The 16,388-nt window shown below is 38.0% G+C and overlaps 1 protein-coding gene across 13 annotated transcripts in view; it reads left to right on the top strand.

Moving 5' to 3' along the window:
• Positions 1 to 16,388, top strand: part of MITF (melanocyte inducing transcription factor) — a 237,878-nt gene that overhangs the window by 197,589 nt on the left and 23,901 nt on the right. For 11 of the 13 annotated variants that reach the window (XM_024556643.3, XM_024556641.3, XM_024556642.3 and 8 more), the window contains 3 exons: positions 6,931 to 7,158; positions 8,186 to 8,269; positions 10,402 to 10,497. In XM_024556643.3, coding sequence (XP_024412411.1) covers positions 6,931 to 7,158; positions 8,186 to 8,269; positions 10,402 to 10,497 — 408 coding nt within the window. The remainder of the gene's footprint in view (positions 1 to 6,930; positions 7,159 to 8,185; positions 8,270 to 10,401; positions 10,498 to 16,388) is intronic. The other 2 variants (XM_024556645.3, XM_024556644.3) reach the window with 1 other exon arrangement.

The raw sequence follows: 16,388 nt of genomic DNA, 5'->3' as shown, positions 1-16,388 counted from the left end.
TAATGCCCTACATCAAAACTGATCAGCAGTGCAGGAAGTTGGCCTTATTTGCTACTGGGGACAGAATGCTGAAGACCTTGGTTTGATTTCTAACCCTGGGATGTCTTTTAACTTTCTTTTCAAAGTTTCTGCTTCTTTATATTTAAAATATGTTCTTATGTGGTTTCTTGTCTGATTTACATGTATTTGGGAAAATACACAAAATTACATACATATATACTATTTCTTTCTAGAAAAATTACCCTATTCTTCAAATCTTGCCAGAACTTCTATGTAATAGGGAAGCTGAATTCTAGTTAAACTTTCTGTCAGAGCTAGGGTTTGCACTTTCTGTAACAGCCTTGATAGTAGATATGTTATGTTTGGGGGCCTTGAGGGGTCTGAAGGAAGGACTCCCCTCTGCCCTTGCAGTGGGAAAGCAGCCGGAAGAGCATGTAAACAAGTGGGCACGGCTGTGCGCCAAGAACACTGTGCTCGTGGACACTGATCAGATTTCATATAATTTTCATTTATCATGAAGTATTATTCTTTTGATCATTTCTAACCATGTAAAATGTAAAATCTATTCTTACTTTATAGGCCTTACCAGACAGGAGGAAGTCTGGTTGGGCTGATATGCAGACCCCCTGTGATGGGGAAAAGAACTTGGTTATCAACCTTAGTCACTTTTGACTTTTTGTTATTTAAATAGTCTTTATTTTAGCTTTTGTTTGTATTTGATTTGGTTCTTCTTTCTTAGGTCAGGATTCATATCCTTATTGTCCTTATTGTTTGTTAAGAATAGCTTTGTACATGACTGAGTGCCTGAGGGCATGTCTTCTGGGCTTGAGTTTTTTTCTGTGGTAACATTATAATTGTGGGACTGAAAAGCACTTTGACACCTACCAGATGTGACACTGGACAAGTCTTTGCCCAGGTCATTTAAGGAAGCTAGCATTCTCAGTTTTACCATCCTTTTAAGGAATTGACTTCTATAAACTATCATTTAGAAAACAGTATGAAAAGAAGGGTGGTGTGAGGGTGGAGTGGGTAGCAATTTGTTGAATTACAATTCCTTTAATTTTTCTTAAATTCGCTGAGTGATAGAACACATTCTCTATTTAAAAAATAAAATGAGAACCTGAACACTTTGTTGACTTGTTAAAAAATAAAATTAATTATAAACTAATAGGACTGTGGGAATTTTCACTCAATTTTATTTATATTCTGGTTTATAAGTAGTGCAGGGAGTAGAATAACAGTGGACATCAGATAGGGATTTTTTTTTTTCTCCAGTGAATTATTTTGTCAGCTAAGATGCTAGTATCTGCTGGCAGCATCTCACGTAATTATGCTCTTGGATATCTTTAAATGAAACTAATGGAAAAATAATCTTTAATTGTCACTTGGGAAGTGGCAAACTAAAGTATGACCGAAGATGATCCATTCCAATTCTCTTGCTATCAATTCAATATCTGAATGAAGAAAGGGAAACAGGGCAAAGGTATGTTGGAACATCATTCGAGCCCAAAATGACAAAACTGAAGCTGTCCAACTTCAGGCACACCGTGAGAAGGCAAGGTCCTTTGGAAAAGAGAATAATGCTGGGAAATATAGAAGGCAGTGGGGAAAGAGGAAGACTCATTGACTCCATAAAGAAGCCATAGGCATGAGTCTATAGGAGCTGAGCAGGACTGTTGAGGACAGGACATTGTGGATGCCACTCATTCAGAGTCACCAGGGCTCTTTGCCGAATCAAGGACATGCAACACAACACATTAACAAGGAAGAAAAGTTTCAAATCCTTTGGTTTTTTGCACTTTATCTAGATAGCTATCATTCTTCACGTAAAACGAAAATTTTGTCAATAAAATATGATACAGAGTGTAACCTTCTCTAGATTTATTTTGTGGTCTGTGCCTTAAAGTGTTGACCAATACTAACTTTTGCTATCCTAATTCCTCAACTTGGGTGGTTGGTTTGAAGGTCAAATATGCAAAAATTATCAAGGAATCATGTAGATATTTAATGCCACATGTGATCTCATTTGCATGCTTGTTTGCTGACTATTTAAAAGTTAATGAAGGGCAAGTCACTAACTAAAAAGCTATGGTTTAGGATTGTTGAAGACAGAAAAGTATACTTATATGGATTTTAAATAGTCAGAGGACTATAGAACCTCATAATAATGCTATGAGGAAGTTAGTGCAGGGTTAGTGTCTTCTCCCAGCATCTTCTGTGACAATTGACATCCTCTGTGTCCTGCTTCCCTCATCCAAGTGGTGAATGACATGCTCAGATGGCATGGTGAGAATGCTAGAGTTCTAATTACTCTAGATCAGCAGTTTTTAAAGTGTGTCGGAGAGTCCTGGGGGTCTCCAAGACCCTTGCAGTGGTCCTGCCAGGTCAAAACTATTTTCATAATAATATCAAGAGGTATTTGAAGAGTTAAAAAAGTATGCTAAGATAAAAGAAATTTGAGAACACCTGTTTCAGATACAATGCTACATCTCCAGAAACATCTCTATGCAGCATGTTCCGCTATCACCCTAACTCAGCACCTAGGAAAGGAAGGCCTGGAAAAGTTAATAATTTGTGGACGATTGCATAAGTAGTAACTTGCAAAGTCAGTATTTGGGCCCAGTTTTCAAATCCTTAACTATTCTGCTGACTATGCTGTCAGGCACACACTGCCTCTCAGAGAAGCCCCAAGAAATGCCTGGATTTTGACAGAAACTTCTCAGAACCTGGGCCACCCCAGGGAAAGTACATGCGAAGATTCTCCTTATGAACAGTAGAGAGCAGAGACCACATTCTAGTGGCCTCTGGGCTGAGTCCAGCCACAGATATATTTGATTCGTTTTGTACAGCGTGAAAAATCAATTAGGTGTCTTTTTTTTAATCTGGAAAATTTTAGTCAAGATCAGATTGCCAGCTAAATAGCTATACTGGTCTGATTTTCCCATATCATCACAGTCTGATGCTTATCTCAGCTGTCCTTTTTAGGTGAAATGTATGTCCTCTAGTTTGCCACAGACCTCACCACTCCCTATTACTGCCCGGAGGTCATAAATCTCATTTATGTTTCCTGTTTTAGGTGTTTGGATTGGAAACAGCTGTAGATGGTCTATCTACTGCGTAGTGTTTAAAGCCAATCTGTTCTCAACTTAATTGAAACCTAAAAAGACACTGACATCCCACTCTGGTTACCCCAACCAGGACGTAGTGAAGACCTCACTGACAAAGCTAAATAAAGATGAAGTGGCTTCTTTCCTTACAAAGGCATAAAATTCTAATTCATTAAGGAATAAAGATCTGTCAGTGAATTAATATTTATTTTTAAATGTTAAAAAATGCAGCCTTTTCTTTTTTAAGTGTAATCATGAAATATGCGCTTTACACTCATTGCCCTCGTTTAATGTTTATTTTGGTAATGTCTGTTATCCTCACTATTGTGTCTGGACCCTTTATGAAACTTAGAATGTCTCTGTGAACCTCTGTGTGCATGTTAGACCAGTCATTTGGAGCAACTTGAGACTGTCAACCTAAAGAACTTCATTATCCTGGGCATGTGGACAGAATTATTATTATTATTATTATTATTATTATTATTATTAATTTATTTTTAATTGTATATTTTTCCATTACCATATATCCCCCTTATACCCTCTTCTATTCCACCCACTCCCATCTCCCCTGCAATCACCACACTGTTGTCCATGAGTCCTTTTTCTTTTTTGCTTGATCTTTCCACCTTCTTACACCCCACACCCTAAACTGTCAGCCTGTTCTCTAATCTATGAGTCTGTCTCTATTTGGCATGTTAGTTCAGTTTTTTTCCTTAGATTCCACATATGAGTAAAATCATATGGTATTTTTCTTTCTCTGACTAGCTTATTTATTTCATTTAGCAATGTTCTCCAGGTCCATCCATCCTGTTCCAAAGGGTAAAATTTTCTTTCTTTTTTATGGCCGAATAGTATTCCATTGTGTAAATGTCCCATAGTTGTTTTATCCACTCATCTACTGATGGACACTTGGGCTGCTTCTAAATGTAAGTGATTGTAAATAATGCTGCAATGAACATAGGGTTGCTTATATTCTTTCAAATTAGTGTTTTGGGTTTCTTCAGATACATTCCCAGAAGTGGAATCGTTGGGTCATAAGGCAGTTCTACTTTTAATTTTTTGAGGAAACTCCATACTGCTTTCCACAGTGGCTGTGCCAATCTGCATTCCCACCAACAGTGCAAAAGGGATCCCCTCTCTCCACAGCCTCCAGCCAGCACTTTTTGTTTGTTGATTTATTGATTGATGATAGCCATTCTAACAGGTGTAAGGTTATACCTCATTGTGATTTTAATTTGCATTTCTTTGATGATTAGTGACATTGAGCATATTTTCATATGTCTATTTTCCATCTGTATATCCTTTTTGGAGAAATGTTTGTTTAGGTCTGTTGGTCAGTTTTTAATCTAATTGTTTGATTTTGGTGTTGAGTTTTGTAAGTTCTTTATAAATTTTGGATATTAACACCTTATCAGATGTATCAGCAAATATATTCCCCCATTCAATGGGTTGTCTTTTTATTTTTTGATGGTTTCCTTTTCATGCAAAAACTTTTGTTTGACATAATCCCATTTGTTTATTTTTTCTTTTGTTTCCCTTGCCTAAGGAGGTATATCAGAAAAAATATTGCTACAAGCAATGTCTGAGATTTTACTGCCTATATTTCCTTCTGGGATTGTAATGGTTTTAGGTCTAACATTTAAGCCTTTGAACCATTTCGAATTTATTCTTGTGTGTGGTATAAGAAGGTGGTCTACTTTCATTCTTCTGCACATATCTTGGACAGAATTATTGATTTCAAATGTTTATGCTTAAAATAGCTCCTAATTCACCAGCGAATATTAACCACTGGCACAATTTTAGATGTATATTTATAGCCTTTTTCTTCCATCGCCTCCTTAAAAGCTGGCAGTCGTATCTGTTTATTCACAATGTATATGACTTGCACAATGTTTAGAACATAATAACAGTAAATAATGGAATAGATAAATGAGTTAAATATATAAATGCACCAGTTTTGTACATGACTACTCTTATTCTTCTTTAGGTCCAAGATTTATATTAAGAGATTTTTAGTAAAAATTTTTGTGCTTTCTAATGTGAGGCTTAAATTGGGAGAATTTATTCCACTTAAATATATATCCACATAAATATACATTCAATTGTGTGTGTGTGTGCATACACATGTTTCAGTTTTATTTAGGAGAGCTCCCTCTCTTCCCGACACGAGGTTAATAGGAAGGTTATTTGCCTGTCCAGCTAAGGGTAAAATACACATTGAGATCAGGATGTAAGATGAGGCTGAGGGACCTACAGGTTCAGTACAGACTCCATACTAAAAACACCATCTTCCTGCAGTCTTATTTGGCCATTAGAAAAATTTCATGTGTAACAGTAGCTTTTAGGCAGTGTGTTCTTCAATGGGGGCATGTAGCTCTTAACCTATTGCTGAAAGAGAAATACCATTGTCTATTAATACTACTGGAACTAAAGATGAATAGTGAATTGGCCTTGATCTGACAGTGAGTTTTGACTTTGATAGCTCATCACTTTAAAAGGTTCTTTTATACTTATGAAAAAAAGCATGATGTCAAGCCAGGGGGGAAATTGATATCAATATTTAAGACCAGACTCATAGGGCTTCCAGAAAAAAAAGGAAAGAAAGAAAGAAAAAGCCCTTGTGTGAATGGGTTTTTTACATGCATAACTAATTGGCTTAGGTTATTATAAGCAGGGCTGCTGTGACAAAGTTTCCGGTGGTGTCTCAGGATACCTTGTTTATAGTGCCTTCTCTATGCCAGTCAGTCTCTGAATCGGAATTACAGAAATAGAGGGAGTGAATAGTCTACCATTTCTCGTTGGATTGGGGCCATCTAAAACATTGTTATGCTGGAAATGCTAGAATATAATCACTATCAGGTGAGCTTTATTTTTATTCCTTTCAGTCTCTGAAATATAATGCCTTTTATTGTAATAAACACTATTTTCAATAATTGTTGAAATAAGTATAGTTTGGTGCTGCTTATTGTTTGATGCTATAAGAAGTAATCCAATTTTAATTTTAAACAAGGTAAATATTTCTCTTGGTGCATGTCTGTGCACTCCACATGAGTCCCTGTGCTCGGCTCATAAGACTGAGTTTTGTTTATCAAGAAAGAGTGACTTTAATTTCAGTAAAAATATTTCTGATTCTGTATTAATGTTTATAAGAACTAAGAAAGCAGGAAAAAATATTGTGATAGCTTAATATTTGTGTGTTTAAAAACACATACATACAAATGTTAATGCTTTGAAAGAAGCTGCTAAATATGCAATTACTTTTTAGATTGAGTTCACAGTCTTTATTAAAATGTTGAATAATCATGTCCAAGTGAAAGTGGGAGGAATTAATCCACAACTAATTGATTTACTCATCAGAATGTTTCTGTTTATTTTAGACAACCATATGACAGTTGTTTCTTGAGGTTTTTTTTAAAACAAAAGCTGTTATGTTTGACAAGGAAAGTGAAGTCAATTGAGATATGCTCCTTCTTCTAGATTATTTTTTGATAAGCCCTTTCAGGTGTGTGTTGGGGAAATTTTTGCCCTACACCTAATTGCACATTTTTGGTTATTAGACATGAAAAGAGGGTCTTAAAGGGATTTCGAAGAGATATGCCACTCATTAGCAGGGAAATAGGGCAAAGTATGAGCCCAAATCCTAAGAGTTAGACTTGGAACTTCAATAATATCAAAAATCCGTGAACCTAGTGCCTAGTACACAACAGGGACTACTTATTTATTCTGTCAGTGGACTGACACGTCATTTTTATACCTGAAACAAGAGCTGTCTGAACTCACAAATAACAGCGCTGTCTTCTCTTCCCTCCATGGCTATGTTCAGGTGCAGACCCACCTCGAAAACCCCACCAAGTACCACATACAGCAAGCCCAAAGGCAGCAGGTAAAGCAGTACCTTTCTACCACTTTAGCAAATAAACATGCCAACCAAGTCCTGAGCTTGCCATGTCCAAACCAGCCTGGCGATCATGTCATGCCACCGGTGCCGGGGAGCAGCGCACCCAACAGCCCCATGGCTATGCTTACACTTAACTCCAACTGTGAAAAAGAGGTAATTCATGTCTCCTCCCCTCTCCTGTTTTCTTACACTAAATGACTGTCTGTTGGATATTACTCCTGCACTTGACTGTGGACTCTAGTCTGTCTGCATGGCCACATTCACCGGCCTTTGTCCCAGATTATCCAGCATGGCTGTCGCCCCCCAGCCTATTGTCAGCATCACTGGGTTTTGGGTTATGGTGCAGGATGGAGACCTGGCCACTCTGAGTGCAACATGGAGGTGAGGACACTGTCTCCCTGCCATTTTCACTACATTAGCAGAGTGTTCTCTTCTCTTCAATGCCTTTCTATTTACAAAGCAGTGAAAATGCAGAGAGAGGAGAGGGAAGGTGGAAAAGGAAGAGCAAAAATAGAAAAGGTGTGGGACAGGCGGTTAGAAGTTCCCCTTATTGTGAGTGTCTGGAATATTATTTTTATTTCTAAGTGGAAAAAAAAGTACAGAATATGCATGGATGGATTTGAATAATATAGCACATGAGAATCTAACAGAAAAGCAAATGTTTAATTGCTAGATAAATTCAGTTTTATTATAGAACTGCTGCCCATGAAATCTGCTTTTGTAAAGGCTGGATTGGAGACAAGACTCAAACACACCTCACACTAATTGCATCAAAATTTGATGCATAAAAATACCTGAGAGCAGAGTTGTGATTTAATACCTGTTATTTCCAAATTATGAGATGATGAGACTCATTAATGGAGTTTTACTGTACTCTGAAATGTTTATGTGATTTCAGAGGTGACTTTTCTGTAGTTTGTCTGATTTTAATTTCTGAAGGGACCAAGTCTTTTTCCCCTATTCCTAAATCAACTGTCTCATTTTTCTATGTCTATATATGTCATCTATCTGGCTAATTTGATGGAAGTTCTTTTTCCATTATTTCATTTCTTGGTCAGATTCTACTTTGTTTGAAAGCTTAATTCATCTTGTTGCTGCAAAATTAGCTTCGTGTAAACATGTCATTGAAGAGTCATTTGCAAATCCAAGTCATAGGCTGATTTTTCTTGTGTTTTCACAGGGATTTTATAAGTTTGAAGAACAAAACAGGGCAGAGAGTGAATGCCCAACAATGAACACGCACTCCCGAGCGTCCTGCATGCAGGTACTGAATGACTTGTAACCTCAAGATGAAACACTTTGGAATAAGAATCTGTATTTGTGGCTAATCACACCTTGCTAATGACTTAAGGGTCCCTCCAATTGATTTATTTTTTAAGATAGAAAGCTATAAACGGAGTCATTTTCTTTATAGTGTCTCACAATTAAATATTACTAAGGAAATTAAAAAGCATTTTCTCCATTTGCTTTAAGTCATTAAAAAGTGCTTAAAATACATAAATTTTAATAAGCAAAATTAAAATGCTGTAATTCACTTAGATGCCATCATCAGTGTGTGTTGTATGAACATGGAGGGTAGCAATTTTGATGGGCTGCTATTAGTAACACCAAGGTGCATGCGTAATCTGTCTGTTGTCTTATAAACTGGAATCTCATGGAACAGAATCTCTTGGGTATTCTGAAACTATTAATTTGATAATATTTCATGGATATTTTCCCAAGAAATTAGGTTCTACCTAATGGAAATATGTAATTATGCTACATTTATTTGTTATACATATTTAAAATGTGTGCATAGATGTATAAGAGAAATAAGCCATAAAAATTCCCTTTTTTGCTTTTCTATATTTTCTATTATCAACTTGCATTGCTTTTTTTCATAAGAGAAAAAATTTATTTAAAAAAATTCTATCATACCAGGCCCTCTAATTTTTATTTCACTAAAAATAAAATTTAAAATTTACAAAGAGAGATTGTTCATAAGTTCTTTGGCCCATTTGCCTATTCACTAGCATAATTAGAAAATTATCCTTTAAAAACAAACAAATATAACAAATAAAACTGGTATATCTAGAAATGGAACTTAATAAACAGAATTCCAGCAATTACTCAAAACTGACCTCCAATTATTCTTGTCAGGGACCACCTAAAATGCTCATTTTTTTTTTCATGTTTACTATATTCGTGGCACTCTGAGCATGTTATATGGTTTATCCTGATTTCTCACAAGAATCCAAGAAGGCAAGGAATGTTATTAACCCCATTTTATAGATTGACCCACTGAAGCTCTTACAGATTGGAGATTTTGCCTCTAGTACAGAAAGTGGCAGAATGAAAGTTCCAACAAGTTCCATGACATTGGAGCCTGTCCTCCTTAACTGGAAGTGGCAAAAAAAAGACTCAAAGGAGCATGCCTCTGAGTTCTGAGGTTTCGTTGTGTGCTCATGAAGTTCTCTTAAGACCCAAGCATGTGTGGTGCACTTACACACACACTCACACAGAGACACACCAAACTAGCTCGAATACATAAAATGTTTATTTACTAAGAAATGTCTTCACAGACTTGTCTGAAACTGCTGCAGTGCAACTGTAATTACTGCTGCTTATGACCGTACCCGATGTTTTGGTACGATAGGGATAAAATTGATCTAGTGGGAATGTCAGCTCCCTGACTGTAATGATAACCTCGTCCTGGTGTCGTCCTCAGGGAGTACCAAACATCCTGGCAGCTGTACAGGGAGAAACTCATTTCACGAGTCACTGCAAGATCAGTGCAGGGCTAGCCAGTGGCCTGAGAGCCACAGTGCCCAAAACGGCCCTATGGGTAGCCAAGGGCTGGAACACCATCTGTGTCTGCCTACTCCAGGGAGGGTAAAGGAAGGGTATGGGGTGTAATCTTTAGAGAAAAAAAGGAAATGGCAGCTATCATTCAAGGTGACGTTTCCTGGTTCATCTTTCCTGTTGAGGGCAGGCAGGCAGTTTACCATAGTAGTTGAAAGCATGAGTTTAACTTGTGGCTCTCAACCTTCTTTGATGTGTGACTTTGGGGTAGTTGCTTCTCATGTATCTCACATGGAAAAAAAATAAATTAATACTACCTACCCTGTTTGGGTTATTGTTGGGGTAAATATTAGCTGATAAAAACCCATGAGTACAGTGCCTGGCACCTACTAATCACTCACAAGGTGCTGGTTGTAGATGTCTTCCTTGTTACCTGGGTGTGGTAATGGCCTTCAGTAATGTTCACATTTGAGGAAGAAGAGGACACTTCTTAGACTTAGAATCTAACTGAAGAGCATTATTGCTTTGAGTAAGAAAAGACCTTGGATCTGTTTTGGGGTTGCTTTGCACAGTTTTTGCTTATATCTCTCTCTTCCATTGACCTTTTTCTTGCAGATGGATGATGTGATTGATGACATCATTAGCCTTGAATCAAGTTATAATGAAGAAATCCTGAGCTTGATGGATCCTGCCTTGCAAATGGCAAATACGGTATTGATGACATTTTTGAAGAAAATCTTGAACTATTTTCATTGTTCTCTCCCTTATCCCGAACTTCTAGTTTATCTTTGCAAGTGGTTCATTGAGAAATATATTAATAATAAAACAGAATTATCTCAGGACCACAAATAAATGACTTGGACATCAGAAATTAAGAATTTTTCATAAGTTTACAAAGCTCCACATTGCCTGGCGTCCAAGTCCACTTTCAGTAGGGCATTAGGCCTCCCAGTCTCCCTGATGTTCATCACTAGCTTAGTACTCTGCTGCCAATGGCCACCGTATGGGCCGTACTGTGTGCAGCGCTATTCTAGTTCACCTGGAAAAATAATTCAGCCTTTAAGGCAGTATCTTACTATTCACAGGTGATAGAGAAATAGTCGAATTACCCAGCAACAGCAAAATTTATTCCAATTTTAGTTAATAAAACAGTGGAACTATTTGCTCTCGTATGTTAACTTCTCTCTATAATTTGGAGCCTTGCCTTTGTAGTTTATTATATTTGATTCCTTACATTTGTGTCTTATGTTACTGTTTTGTCAGGCTTATTGCAGATTTGCAGGTTTTATTTAGTCCTAGCAGTAATTCTGTGAGTTTTGTGAGTCCAGTTGGGATGGTATCATTTGCCGCTATTTTAGTATTAGGAACGATTAGCTAGTCTTGCACAGTATTTCATGGCATAGGTGTGTCAGAGTCAGACTCCTCAGCAGGTCTTTGTATGCCTAGCCAATCCTTGCCTGTTTTCTATGAGAGCAATATTCCCTAACAACGTGTATATAAAAGGTTAACTTCCATAGGGGTGAAGGGAAGTCATTGTTTAATGGGTATATAGCAGGGGTGTCAAACTCACTTTCACTGGGGGCCACATCAGCCTCATGGTTGCCTTCAAAGGGCTGCAATAATTTTAGGACTGTATAAATGTAACTACTTCTTAACTATTAAGGAGTTGAAATTACATTCGGCTCTTTGAAGGCAACCACAAGGCTGATGTGGAAATGAAAATGAGTGAAAATGAGTTTGACACCCCTGGTATAGAGTTTCAGATTTGCAAGATGGAAAAGTGTTGGAGATCTGTTTCACAGCAACGTGAATATACACTACACTACTGAACTATACACTTAAAATGGTTAAGATGGTATATGTCATGTTGTTTTTGTACTACAATAAAAATATTTTAAAGACTAAATTCTGGTAATTCTCTTGGTCAGGGAACATGATAACTCTTAATAATTTACACCTAAATTGTTAGTAAGCTAAATTTTTATGGTCAGCATTTTCTTTTCTTTTCCATTGAGTTCACTTACTTGAACTCTGGAGGGATGAGGACGCGCCTTGAAACCTCAGGCCTCTTCTAGGATCTTTAGTCTTTGTCAACTTCCTACCCATTTAAATTTACCCCTTGATTTTGAAAGAAGTAAATGTTCTGCCATTCTGACACATGTTTTCATCCCAAACTCTCCCCATCCTCTTTGAGCCCTTGGTTGGCTTCTGTGAAACCCTTCCAGTTCCAACTCTGTGCCTCCTGTGAGGTAGATGACACTTATTGGAGGTCAAGATCCTACGTGAACATGAACAAAACACCTGGGGGAGCTTGCCCTAGGGATTTATAAATATACCCAAAGATGTGGGTATATTTACAAGGTTTTCAATGCCCAGCAGCATTAATTAGCCAGGGCCCAGTCACCCCAAAAGAACTTTGCTGGAGAGGGTGTTTGCCCCACCAGTGGTGCCTAGTAGATACCCGAGCACATTCAGGACGACAGTAGAATTGATATCGTTTTTTTAAAGAATCATTGCTTTTGTTTTTCTCCAAGGGTGAGGACTTGGAAGTCATCTGAGCTAACCTAGTACGCTTTGCATTAAATTCCTTTTGCATATCCTCTTTTTCCCCCACAAGAAAATCAGACATCCAGCTTCTTAAAAGCCTCCAATGAAGGATATGCATTAACTCACAAGAAGAGCAGTAAAACACAATGAATGGTTAAGAGTTGGAGATTTGTGATCAGATATGAGTTCAAAGTGTAAGCCTGCTATTTATGATGTGACCTTCCATATTACTTAGCTTCTTGAAGTCATGCATTTCCCCGTCTGTAAAATGGGGCTGATAATTGTACCTACCTCACATGGTCATCCCATAAAGCATGTATAGCAATTAGCATTGGAAAACATAAGTTGTACTCAACAATATCTAATTATTTAAGTGTAATTTATTATAATATCAAACAATTATAATAGTATTTTATTCACGTGGTATTCATTCAGCCCCTGTAATGTGCACAGCTGTATGTTAGAATAACAGCATACTTAATAATCCAGATATTCCTTACAGTAAGTCTCTCTGGAAATTCTAGACATGTGCCCCATTTTGCCTCCTGGAGAACTTGTGCCTATGACAACCACTCTGAAGAAGTTGTCATGACATCCTTTGCTTCTCTCCTTTAGACTAAATACATATGTTTCCTCAGTCCATCTACGTTGTCGATTGCTGATGAAGTAAAGTCGAGATTGATTTAGCATTAATTAAATGCCTTACATTTGACCAGCACTGGGTGAGGCACTGTGGCTACAGATGAGTCAGGCATGCTGGCTGTGAGAATTGGGCTCACCTGCTGCGGTGGGGCAACCACTTCAGATCTTGAGTGGAAAAGGATCAGTTAGGAGCAGGGGGCCATCTCAGTGCAGTTCCCAGATAGGAAGGATCCCCTGGGCAGAGTTGAATTAATCCCACCCTCAGAAGTCACTGACTTTGTCCCGGTGTTCATTTCTCTTCTTTATTCCCACCCTGGAAAAGGCTAAATAAGGTCGTCTCACAACAAAACTATCGCAGCATTTTGCTATTAGGTGTATGACAATATATCATAGAGGCGAGGAATGCAAACTCTGAGCCACACGTCTGAATTCAGCACATTCTCTTCTGCAAGTTATTTGACCTCTCTGCCTCACTTTCCTAGTCTGGAAAATGGAGATTATAACAGCATCTAAACAGTAGGATCAATGTGAGAATCATGAGTTAATCTGCAAAAAAGCATTTAAAAACAGTCCTGGCCCTGATATGCTCTCACTAAATGTTAGTAAAGTTCTTATTCTTGATAACTTTGGGTTTTCATGTCAAAATGAAATAACAAAGCTACTACAATTTACTAACATTTTAATTTTTTTCCACAATAAGGTTTAAACAATGTTTTTCATGTTAGGCATTTTTCCCTTTTCTTTGATTCTTTGAAATCTTTGTTTCAAATTATCTTTAAAAAAAATATGGAAGGAATACTTGGAGAGGAAACTATCCTAAGGGAAATGGAATCTAGAAATAACTGTTCTGAGAGCACAAGAGCCCTCTTGTAGCATTAAAAAAAAGAATAAAGTCCCAGTTTACTTGTGCTAACAGTGCCCAATTGATAGTCAGAGAAGGGGACCATCCAGAAGGAAAATATATTTTACAATGATCATTTACTTGGAAAACTAATCATTTTTGGTGGATTAGAATGTTGAAAAACTCGACTCAGACCAAGTTTGGGTCACACTCCCACGTGAGTCTGCCTTCTCTTTCTTTGTCTCAAGTTGATTGTGGCTTTCATCTAGCCACTGCACAGCCTTCGTGCTGGAAGTGAGGTCTGTCTGTCAGGTTAAGGTGGACAGATTTCAATTCTGTCTGATAAAAACCCAGCAAAGACACAACATATTCATATTAACAGAAGACTTAATTTTCCTGTTCACTGTGTTTAGGGGGAATTTCTTGAACCCAAAAGGGGAACCACAGAATCCTTTCTTAAATATGCAGGGCTAAGAGACTAATTTTTTAATTATATTTTTCTCAGCAATTTGTCTCAGAAAAGAATTACTTTTATAGATTCTGTCAGAGAGCATTATTTAACATTGAAATGTACTTCTTTTTTTATTGTTGACACTAATACAGATGTCCCCATTTCCCCCCCTTTTGCTGATTTTTAATTAGAAAGCCATACTATTTTAATCAAGCCTCCTTTTAGTAGCTTCAATGAATTACAGCCATTAATACAAAACCATAAGCCGCCGTGTAGGACAGGGCCTCTTGGCCTTGGCACTACTGACATTTGAGATGGATCATTCTTTGCTGTGGGGACTGTCCTATCCATTGGGTATTTAGCAGCACCCCTGGCCTCCACCCTGGGTGTCAATAGCACCCTCCCCCTCACCCAGTTGTGACAACCAAAAATATCTTTAGACATTGACATAAGTTCTCTGGAGGGGAAAATCACCCCCATTGGAGAAGCACTGATTTAGGGTCCCGAGTGAGCACCTCAGCCCTGCAGACTCGCATTCCTGTGTTTAGATCTGCACTGCAGTCTGATAAAGTTGGTGTAGTGGTTGGCAGATCACATGGCGGGTGGCTTTGTGGATCAAAATGAAAATTATCTTGAGTATCCAAACTGTAGACTAGGTATACAGTACCTTCTAGAAAATTCTAATATTACTAAACAGCAGCTTACTGTTCATTTAAGTAAGAGGCACTGTTTCACCTACTTTATCTCATTTAATTATTACAAAACCTGTGAGCAGAGTGATATGACTGCCATTTGTCGAAAGGGAACACCACACCTCAGAGAGGTTCATGTCACACAGCAGGTCAGTGACAGGGGTAGGTTTTCCCTGGTCTGACTCCTATGCCCAGGCTGTAAAATTACTGTATTATTAATTTGTAAATTTGACTACACATATTTGGCTGGTGAGCAACTGGATTTTGAATTGCTTGGGTCCAGTTGGAAATTAATTGAAAATTTCAATCTCTAATTAACATTAGGTTGATACTGTCCCCCCCAGCCCCTACCACCAATACTGCTGTGAACACGGGACATGAACCTTCTATCAAAAACCTCCATTTAGACAGTTAGAACGATGGCTTTTCTTTCTGTAAAGTCAGTAAGATAATATGCACAAGTGCCTGTCCAGTTAGCTGTGCCTGGCCTGGAGTAGCCTCCACAAAATTCATTTATCCCCAGCAAAATATTATGGTGGGCTCTATGCTGCCAATTCCTAATTGCAAATATTGGAAAAGCAGCTGAAGTGGGACATTTCTTAGAGAACAGATAGAGGGTTATAAGCTGCTTCTTCTACTACAAGTAGTGATGTCTGACCTCAGTGGGTAAGATGAGGCATCTGGCTATAGAGAGTTGAGGTCCCTCTGGGCGGGTACTGTCAGTTCTTGCTGTCTCAGCCTACTGGTCCAGTTCTCACTGGATTATCCCAAACCTGGCTCTCTGTCGCCACCTCCTCACCTGTCTGTCCATTTGTCTTTCCCTCTCTTGTCCCTCCTGCCTCTGTGTGACACTCTGGCATTCCTGTTTTTGCCCCACCCCTTGTATCTGTCTCTGTCTTATTCCCAGTTTTTGAATCTTTCACCCTCTATCTCTCTCTCTTTCTGTGATTCTGCATTTATTATTTGTATACATATCACTTTCCTTTAGATTATGGTTAGAAAATACATATGTCCCTGCCTTCCAGAAGCTTATAATTAGATGTCTCTTTAATGTAGATCCATTGATGACAGAGAATTTTTTAAAGGTAGCTATACAAATCACTTGCCTATTATTTTTCCCTAACAAATCATCATTACACAATTGCATGTTTGTTAATAATTTACATTTGAAAACAGGAGCCCTGGCTGGTGTGGCTTAGTGGATTGAGCACCGGCCTGTGAACCAAATGGTTGCCAGTTCGATTCCCTGTCAGAACACATGCCTGGGTTGCGGGCCAGGTCCCTAGTAGGGGGCATGCAAGAGGCAACCACACATTGATGTTTCTCACCCTCTCTTTCTCATTCACTTCCCCCCTCTCTAAAATTAAATAAGTAAAAAATCTTAAAAAAAGAAAACATTAAAAAACCTTTAAAAAACATATGATTTATA

This window comes from Desmodus rotundus, chromosome 8 (assembly GCF_022682495.2).
Source record: "Desmodus rotundus isolate HL8 chromosome 8, HLdesRot8A.1, whole genome shotgun sequence".
Lineage (NCBI taxonomy): Eukaryota > Metazoa > Chordata > Mammalia > Chiroptera > Phyllostomidae > Desmodus > Desmodus rotundus.
The sequence above is the reverse complement of the archived record's forward strand: the minus strand, read 5'-3'. Positions and strand labels throughout refer to the sequence as shown.